This window comes from Pholis gunnellus (assembly GCF_910591455.1).
Source record: "Pholis gunnellus genome assembly, chromosome: 1".
In the NCBI taxonomy this organism is placed as follows: Eukaryota; Metazoa; Chordata; class Actinopteri; order Perciformes; family Pholidae; genus Pholis; species Pholis gunnellus.
The window spans coordinates 6,686,399-6,696,960 of NC_136528.1; the positions used below are offsets into that span (position 1 = coordinate 6,686,399).

General features: G+C 40.0%; 1 protein-coding gene across 1 annotated transcript; it reads left to right on the plus strand.

The window, feature by feature from the left end:
• Nucleotides 1-3,593: 3,593 nt before the first annotated feature.
• On the plus strand, nt 3,594-8,118 carry znf319a (zinc finger protein 319a). Its single transcript, XM_079165180.1, has 2 exons — nt 3,594-3,726; nt 4,790-8,118. The coding sequence occupies exon 2, from the start codon at nt 4,946-4,948 to the stop codon at nt 6,722-6,724; it is 1,779 nt and encodes a 592-aa protein (XP_079021306.1). The 5' UTR covers nt 3,594-3,726; nt 4,790-4,945; the 3' UTR covers nt 6,725-8,118.
• The last annotated feature ends 2,444 nt before the right edge of the window (nt 8,119-10,562 follow it).

The window sequence follows — 10,562 nt, forward strand, 5'->3', positions numbered from 1 at the left end:
CACTGTTCTGTCTCTCTCCCAGTCCCCCTTTTGGACCAGTCAAAAAGGGGACACATGGGGTTTCTACGGTGTCATTTCCAGACACTCTTTTTGGGCCGGATGAGATTTTTTTCAGCATGTTTGTTCAGCCTGCTCAATCTGGTGTCAGTCTGTGAGTTTCTTCTCCCTCTCGTCTCTTTTAAATCCAGCAACACAAGGCTACATGAGACGTGGAGAGCGGTGTAAAATAAACGCTAGCTTTTAAAAACTCTCAGTGGATTACCGAAACGTCCCCGAGTCTATGAATGATATAAAAAGAAACTCTCTGCTACTGTATGTTTTATACTTCGCACCCAGTGGCATCATCATGTTGTGACATCATTGCATGCCCGAGCATGCTCTTTCTTACTCTTTGGTTTATGAGGTTGTTTCGAAGTTAATGTGGAGAAAATAATGAAATGTTTGAAATTAATGTGTTTGGTGTGGTTTATTGCTGCTGTCTCGTCATTTCAATCCAAGGATTCAGTTTCATGAAGGTGGTAAAAAAAAAAAAGATTACAGATGAACACATGAATAACCAACAAGGACTTATGGTTATATTAAAATGTTACATCTGATTCTTGATTGGGATGACGTATTTCTAATTTATTTTTCTGGATAAACAAAAAAATCTATAAACTGTTTCTCAATAGATTTGACAGAAAATGTAATATATCACTATCATAATATAACATTACATACACTGTGAGAGAGCATTGTATCCATAACTCAACAAACAACGTATTTTCCAGCTAATTTCCAATAACTGTGATATTCAAGGTTACTGCAGCTGATAATATTACTATTGTTTGATGGAAAACAGACTGACAGATATCTTAATTAATGATTTAATTTAATTTAGATTCATTTAATTTAATTTAAAGGTGCTATAATCAAGATTGGTAGTATTTCAATAGCCTCTCAACATGGCGACATGCTGAGCCGGCGGCTTGCAGTTAACAGTGTAAACTACGTCAACAGTGTGGACTGAGCTAACAGCGTTTATCTCAAAGGGAACCGGAGGATGAGCGCTAAGCTTCTGTGACGACGCCGTCTGTCGGGATGGTGGTTCTCAGCTGTAACCGCCATATGAAAGCAGTGCAGAGCGGTGGCCGTTAGCTAACCAGTGGGGCAATAATAGCATGTGTGGCCGGCCCGACTATATCAACAAAGCACAAAGAAGCTCTGATAACAACACACAGAGAGAGAGAGAGAGAGAGAGAGAGAGAGAGAGAGAGAGACAGAGAGAGAGAGACAGAGAGAGAGACAGAGACAGAGACAGAGATAATCATTCTCTACTCAGACTCCACTCTATCTTTACACAGCAAATAGTTGTTTGCTGCTGTATTAATGCTCTGAATGTCAAATTGAATATGTATTATTGACACTTAGACAGGACGGAAGGAAGCAAAGAATTCCGTGTCTCAGTAGTTGGTAATGGAGGCTGCACATCTGTAATCATAATGTTGATCTTTAAGGAATAATTCAACATTTTGGGATAATACGGTTATTCCCTTTCTTGCCTTCTGTCTGGACAGAGTCAGGCGAGCTGTTTCCCCCTGTTACCAGTCTTTATGCTAAGCTAAGCTAAATGTGTGATGAATGTAGCTTCATATTTAACAGACAGACGTGACAGTGGTATCATTTTGGAGCGGTGGAGGATTCAGATCCTTAACTGAAGTAAAGTACTGATACTACACTGTAAAAATACTCAGTTTCAAGTAAAGTGAAGTAAAATTATGAAAGTATAAGCAGGAAAATGTAGTTAAAGTATTACAATGGTGACTGTTATACAATTATATATTATTTAATTAAAGTAATAATACAATAAGGATACAAAATATCATTCATCGGGAAAATAGTGATAAATGATCCTGAAATGTTGTGTGGGCAAATACCTTAGTTTGTAAAGTATAAGCTGTCAGTTAAATGGTAGTGAAGTAGAAGTAGAAAGTAGCATAACAAAGAAGTACCTCAAATTTGTACTTCAGTACAGTACCTGAGTAAATGTACTTAGTTACATTCCACCACTGCTTTTCATCTAATTCTTGGCAAGAATGCAAAATAAGCATATTTAAATGAAATGTCTGGTGAAACAAGCATCATACTTTGTCAAAACTCATTTAAATGTTATTAACAAAAAGTAAAACGAAAAACTTGCTACTTTCATTGTACTTTTAAAAACCCTATATACATTACATTCATATGTGATATGAAATATTAAAATACTGCAGTAAAAGCTCTAGAAAGTGGAAACCAAAGCTGTCAAATAAATAAAACTACAATTTTTAGCTCTGAAATGTAGTGCAGTAAAAAAAAATAAACTACTCAAGTACAAGTACCTCAAAATTGTACTTGCTAATGATACTGGTTACATTCTACCACTCCTTTTATATCACTACTAATACAATAAAAACGGTAAATACTTTATAATATAATATAAAAAATACATAAATGTGTATTTTCACTATGGGATGACATTCTTCATAACTGCATATTCACCCAAAAACAATCAGGAGAAATTCAATGACAGATAAGAAAAGTAAAAACTACTCAGACATACATGATTACCACTGAATACCAATTTACATCACAGTGAAGAGAAACTATCTCTGTTTTGTTTGCTAATTAAGCTGAAACCTCAAAGGTCATTCTGTTTAGACTGCTGTGCTTTATAATTACAATTGTTTTTTACACTGAGAGGATTCATCCAAGATATATAAATATAAAAATAATACTGTGGTGGAAGAAGTATTCAGATCTTCAACTCAAGTATACCAAATACTACAGTACACATAATAATATCATAATACTATCACTGATGCATTCATGTGTAAGAATAATTTCAATGTAGCGGGAGCAAGTATTTCATATACTTTTGAGTAGTTTAATGTACTGAAAAACTACTATTTGTTGTTGATTTACTTTTTATTTTTGTAATCTTGCAGTAGAACCACTTCACTTCAACTTACAACCACATGTTGGGTAGTTTATTATACTGAAAAACTATCATTTATTGTATATTTTATATGTCATTACAGGTTATTGTAATTACAATAAAGAGCTCACCTTCTACTTTAAGGTGTGTCATATACATTTTAAAAGGCATATAGCAGTCGTAACTCCAAAAATATGAGATATATGAGATGATAGGTTTAAATAAGGTAAAATAATTAAAACACATTTGACTTCAAAGGCGTCCAAAGCTAAATGTATTCTATAGAAGTAGAAATATGAGGTGTGTGAGTACTCTTTTGTACGGAGATTATGAATTCAAGATATGATAATATAGTAATACTATAGTAAACATGTTTTTGTTAATTATTTTATGGTAATGGTGTGTCTGACTATTCAGTGTTTACAATGCTTGAAGGAGAGAGAAACACTCCCCCCTACTGTCACATTTAAGACATTATATTTGCTAATATCTTTTACGGCTCATATAGTGTTTGTGTGAATGCTCTTTAAAACTAACCCGGAGAGCAGTTTATCTCTACCTCGGGTTGTTTTTGGAGGAGCTCCGGGGTGGACCTCCGGCATGGAGCTCCACAGCGGCGACAGCTCACTGCGTGGCGGCTTCCGGTGTCCGTCCGTCTGCTGGAGGATGGCGTCCGGCTTCAACCACAACCAACGCCGGTCCTCCGAGTCCTAAATACACCGAAAGGTTGGGCAACCTAATGCTGGAAGACAGGCAGTGCAAACCATCCAGTAAGTTATCGTGCTTTTTAATTTTTATTATTGTAAATGCTGTTCTTTTTGCAGTTGTTCGAGGCTCCAGTTGGAGGAGGTGAATTTTCCCTCCGCAGCTCCGGTGGAGGCCTAGTCTGATATGGGGTCTATTTGCAAACGAAGGCTCGTATCAAACGGTTAAAACCAGTTAGTGTGGCCCTTCAGAAACGACTTTTTGCCTTGTTGTAGTATGTTTTTTTAATGACTGCTCATAGGGCGAAACATTCAAGTATTAACATGTTTTAATAATGTAATATAGCGGGTGATAAATCTGGAAGGAAGTCCGGTTGTTTAGTAACATTAGCTGAAGCTAGTGGTTAGCAGCTAGCTGAAGCTAGCAGTTAGCGGCTAGCTGTTAGCGGACAAGCTAACGTCTCTTTGCTCCTGGAACAGAAACTATGCCATTAAATAAACATGTGGGGAAATGCCATACATCTCCAGCTAAATAATATGGCTATAATAAAGACATTTGCCTCACGTAGCTAACGTGTACAATACATATTTAACTGAGGATTACGTGACCGCTTCGCGTTTCAGGATATAGACCGAGCCCAATTCTTGTTAAGCGTTATTCTCTTGACTGTTATTTTTATTTTTGCGGGTTTCCGTTTCAGGAAAGGTGTGTTGGGTCTGTACATGTCACCGTGTTATTTTATTTTAACAGATATGAATATGTGCATAGTACTTTCAGATGTGTTTCCCGAATAACCGAAGAACGAGCTTTAGGCCTCTCAAGCTAGCATAGGTGGTGTTGTTTCAGTTTAATTTCTCACAACAAACAAGACTTGACCTACACCGGTGTCACTTTATTCCAACACTGGATAGAGCACCTTCCCTTACTGTAGTGTAATCATCCGCCTCATAAGTTAGTGCGCCTGTCTCTTATGTTTCTATTTATGATAGATCTTGTTGGACACTGGCAGCTCATTTGCCCTGCACTTTCAAATCAACACCCTATATTGTATATACTTTTTACAATAATATATTATGAATTTAACTTTGTAATTTGTTGTGTATGCTTGTGTTTTTCCCCTTCTATTAGAGTTTCTCACCTGTCTCAAAGGAAGTGTGTAAACACCGAAATAGCACTCAACTACTCTGTGTGCTGGTTACCATTTTTTAAACCACATCCACCCTTTTCAGTTCAGCGCTGAAACCCCCCCCCCCCACACTCATCTGCTGAGAGCTGAACCCCTACATGCGAAGTGGAAGGATGACGGAGGCGTGGCAGCAGCAGCAGCAACATGCAGTGGCTCCACCCTCGGTTGTGCACACGCTCCCCCAGGGAGCCGACAACCCTCTGGGCTGCACCGTGTACGGAGTGGTCCTGCAGACAGATGCTTCGCTGCAGCAGCCGCAGCACGGCCAGCAGCTCACCGTTCAAGCCCAGCAGCCCTCCTTGCAGGTAGGGGGCGAGAGAGGGCACAAGTGCGGAGCCTGTGGCCACGACATATCTCACCTGGCCAACCCTCATGAGCACCAGTGCATGGTGAACCAAGACCGATCCTTCCAGTGCACCCAGTGTATGAAGATCTTCAGCCAGGCGACAGACCTGCTGGAGCACCAGTGCGTGCAGGTGGAACAGAAGCCCTTTGTGTGCGGTGTGTGCAAGATGGGCTTCTCTCTGCTCACCTCGTTGGCCCAGCATCACAACTCGCACGGCAATGGAAACAACCCAATGAAGTGCTCCATCTGTGAGAAAACGTACCGGCCGGGTTCCGGAAACGTCACCCCGACCTCGTCGGCCGCCAACCCCCAGCAGCCCTCCACCGGTGAGACGTCCAGTGGCGGCGCGGCGATTAGTGCCTCGTCTCCTCCTTCGTTTGAGGCCTCTGCACCAGACCGGCCATACAAGTGCTCAGTGTGCCACAAGTCCTTCCGGCATTTGTCAGAGCTGACCCGCCACGAGAGAGTGCACACCGGCGAGAAGCCGTACAAATGTGACACTTGCGACAAAACCTTCAGCCAGTCGTCACATCTGGCGCACCACCAGCGCACGCACAGCTCCGAGCGGCCGTACAAATGCGCCGTGTGCGAGAAGAGCTTCAAGCACCGCTCTCACCTTGTGCGGCACATGTACGCTCATTCGGGCGAGCACCTTTTCAAGTGCAATTTGTGTGAGATGCACTTTAAGGAGTCTTCCGAGCTCTTGCACCACCAGTGCCAGCCAGAGGGGGAGAGACCTTTCCGCTGCGGCTCCTGTGGGAAGAGCTTCAAGCGCCCGTCTGACCTGCGGCAGCACGAACGCACCCACTCGGAGGAGCGACCTTTCCAGTGCGAGGAGTGCCAGATGAGCTTCAAACAGCAGTACGCTCTCGTACGCCACCGTCGCACTCACAAAAATCCAGCCGACCGCCCTTTCAAGTGTAACCTCTGCGACAAGGGGTTTCTTCAGCCGTCCCACCTGCTTTACCACCAGCAGGTTCACGGTATGGAGAGTCTGTTTAAGTGTGCGTCCTGCCAGAAGTCTTTCAGCCAATCGGGAGAACTGCTGAGGCACAAATGTGGCGGCGAGGTGGAGAAGCCCTACAAGTGCGACGTGTGCGGCAAAGGTTACAAAAAGAATTCGACGTTGCAGCGCCACCAGAACTCTCACTGCACGGAGAAGCCGCTGAAGTGCTCCCTGTGCGACAAGCGCTTCGTGTCGTCCTCCGAGTTTGTCCAGCACCGCTGCGACCCGACCCGCGAGAAGCCGCTGAAGTGTCCCGACTGCGAAAAGCGCTTCAGGTACTCGTCGGAGCTGCAACGCCACCGCCGAGTTCATACCGGCGAGAAGCCGTTCAAGTGCGCCAACTGCGACAAGAGCTTCAAGCAGCGCGAGCACCTGGCCAAGCACCAGAGCGTGCACTCGCGGGAGACGCAGTTCAAGTGCGTGTGGTGCGGAGAGCGTTTCGTGGACCTAACGGCTCTGCAGGAGCACACGGTCCAGCACACCGCTGAGGGGGAGAGTTTCCCTGAAGCTCAGTGCATCCCATGAACCGAACTGCTCTTCAGTCCTGGGCATCAAACATGACATTCACCCCCTCAAAGCAACGTGTGCCAGCCTCCGCTCCCCCATCTGTAGTTTATAACACGCAACCCAATAATTACGTTTTAATGATTATTTTTTTTATGTATCAAGACTGAATTCATCCTCATCCCTTTAGTCGAGTAAATGACAAAGCACCAGATATCCACAGAGGGCAGTTAGGAGTCCTCGTCTTATTTTGGAACACATGGATAAAAAACTTGAACAGAATGGAGGAGAAAAGAAAAGTCGTAAGATGTGTGAAGATCACAGCTTTGTTTGGTGCAGAGTGTGGGACCCTCTTCTGTGGCTGCATGTGATTGTCTGTTTTGTAACTGTTGATTGTGTTGTTGAGAAAGCTGGGAGGAAACTTCCAGGAGATATGTGTGTGTGTGTGTGTGTGTGTGTGTGTGTGTGTGCGTGCTCACGTGTTAGCTCCTCTGAGATCCATGTGCCTTTTTTTACCGATCACTTCGTTCTTTTGTGTTTTTGATAATAATTATGTCCAGTTTAGCTTAAAATAACCCCTCCCATCCGTATGCAGTGGCTGGCTTGTGCAGCAGTATCTTTTCACATACTAGATCTTAGGTAGTATCATCTGTTTGTGCATGAATATTTATCACACTTTAATATCACTGTTGTATTATAGGTTTGGTTTATTTAGGAAAAACATCCTAAGAAGAAAAAGTGGATTTGTGAAAATGTATAGCCCGTGTCCTTTGAAATCTGTGTTGTTGCATCTTTGTATTAAAAACAAATGACATCTAGGTAACTAACCAAACCTATCATGTCATACGAACACTTGACATGTGCAATAGAACATGCACAATGTAATATTTATGACTACTGATTCATGGCATAGTCTACTCTGTTATATTATAGATTGTGTGTATATGCTCATGTAAACATTGAAAAACTGTATAGTGCTTATGTTACCTGCTTTTGTATTCACTTAAAAATGAGCTTGCAGTATTTTGCAAGTACTTTTAGTTTCAGTACCAGATGGACTATTACACGGTTTAACCCCGACCAGACTTCAAAGCGTTATGTTGCTCACCTGCCACAGACTTTGCTGCATTAGTTACCGTGCGCTATAGATCTAACAAAAGTAATATTCTTTTTTTTAATGTTTTTTGAAGAATTGGCCTTGTTACAGCCTCACAGGGGGTCCCTCCTTCTGGTTCTGGTCCTGGTCCAGACCGGACCATCAGCAGATTAATCAAGAGTAGCCTCAAAAAGTTGCGGTTTTATGTCGGACATAAAGTAAAACGTGTGTACTTTAGTTTACTGTGTGGATTTCTATATTCACAATACTTGCAGTATATTTAAAAGAAGGTTTTTGGAGGTTAGAATTCATGGAACAAAGGGATTTAAAGTGTGTGTGGGGGGGGGGGGGGGGGGGGGGTTGTGCCACGGTGGAGGTCCTGGTGAGTCCTCTTCAGAAACCTGAAGGAGTGTTGTGAAGTGTTGGATTCACAGGCGTGGATGTCGACACAGACTCCTGTTCATACTGTAAACAGACCATTCAAATAAACCACCCTTATGAAAATAACGGTGCTCATTGTTTTCATCCAGCGGAGTCGCTACATGTACGTCTGTTCATTCAAATCAGCTGCAGCTGAGGATCATTTTCACCATTAAATGTGAATCATTTTCAAGTAATACGCAATGTTATTTTCTCAATTGATTATTTTGCCCGTTATAATTTACCAGAATCCAACATGACGTGAGTTTACAATCAGAAACAAAGCAGCACACAAGGACCTGGAATTAGTCAGGGATTGAACTTTTGTTTGAAATTATTAGTTGATTATCAAAATAGTTTCAGATAAATTAAATCATTTATTTATAAGCAGTTTGTGACTTCAAAAACATTCATCAGTTCACTTAAAACTATCACATTAATATTTATTGTGGTGATCTTACAATGAAGTTCTAAAAGCATTTTTTTATATTTAATCACTAGCTGAAGATGGAATGTTTCAAAAAGCTTAACTGGAATACGATTTTTCAGAATTACTCTAAACGAATACATAATTAATTCATCACGACTGAACCCTCCACATTAACAGCAGCTGTTCTATTTATGCAACAGTTTTACAAATGATTTTATTTTTTCATCTTATTTCAAAATGTCAGCCGATAAAGAAAATAAATGAAAGATTCTGCTTCAGTCAAATAAACAAGACGATTGTGTAAGAAAGGTTTGACAACCTTTTTAAAAAGAGTAAGTTCTAATATTGTAGGGTATTGTACTTCATATGAGGCAAATTAGCCTTCTGTACTTTTACTCCACTACATAAATAATTAAAATAATTATTTACTTTTCAGATTTGGATTGTTGATATAAAGTACTACTTCTACAAGTAAAATATCTGAATACTTCCTCCACCACTGGAATCTCAAAATCAGGTCAAATCAATATTGAAATCATAAGCTAATACATGCTTGTTGTGCATCTTTTTTTAAATTACAATATGAGTATCTTAATACATTAATATTAATATTTTTGCCGATTTAATATGTTAAAGTTGTTCGTCTATAATTTTCAGGTCACTGTTTTCGCCTCTTTATTGAACTACAAATTAGAAACAATGAGATAAGTTGAACACAGTATTACGATTAATAGTAGAAAATAAAATATCTCAAACAAAACATAACAAATAAATAAAAGTGCATTAATAGTAAATAATTTAAATAAATAATTGAATAAATATATATAAAAGGTCGATGACCTATGAAGTTATAGAACATTTAAATTATGAATGTATACAGATGTACACCTCGTAAAAGTTCTTTTGCAGATTTTCAAATTATTTATTTTAGGGATTTTCGATTTAGTCAAATTAATAAAAAAAAAGTAAAAGCATTAAAAACAGGTGGGTTTTCATTAAAAATATAAATATAAAAAATATATACATTTTTACATCTACATGTACATACAAAATATATCAAAATAAAATGAAATATTTCGACTCTATTGGGAACGGATAGAAGACTGGTTCAGACAAATTAATTTATCTTTCGAACACATGTCACATGTAGAAGTAATATATTAAAAATATGTTAAAAAGTAGGAAATCTGCTGATTAATTAAAAAAATATGTTTTTAATGAATCAATATATTTCCTACTTTCTTACATGTGACATGTGTTCGAAAGATACATTAATTTGTCTGAACCAGTCTTCTATCCGTTCCCAATATAGTCGACATATTTCATTTTATTTTGATATATGTATTTATTTTATTTTGTATTATTCTTAGGTCACTGGAGCCTGCTAATTCACATCCGGGTGATGTTTACCGCAGAAGAAGAAGAGCATCCCGGTGGTTCTGCTAACGAACCGCTGCTATAGATGTACCTCCACCACCCATCCGATGAGATCAATACATCACCGATACTGCTGATATATTCACACATCATCCATAACGTGCAATCTGGAGGCGCTACGTCACTTTCACGGAGAGAGCAAACGTAACCGCTAGCGAGTGTTGCTAACGAGTTGCTAAAGGAGCTAACGTTCATGTCGCGCGGACTTCCTCCGAGCTCGCGGATATTTCTACGACGAGGTTAGCCGGCTAGCTTTAGCCTCTCCGTTTATTGATTTCACACTGTCACAAAACGGCACTAATAAATAGTTTTTAATACATATATATATATTTTCTATTGTACAAAATACACACACACGCGTGCTATATCTATGTGATTCTGCATTGCTGGAATCGAGTTTAATATATATATTTGCGTGATTTCGTGTGTTGTTGCTAGGTCAACTAGCTAGTTAGCGTTAGCTGACAATTACCGTA

What these genes read in the sequence shown, in the direction of transcription:
- znf319a (XM_079165180.1), top strand. Translation starts at nt 4,946, where the DNA reads ATGCGAAGTGGAAGGATGACGGAGGCGTGGCAGCAGCAGCAGCAACAT.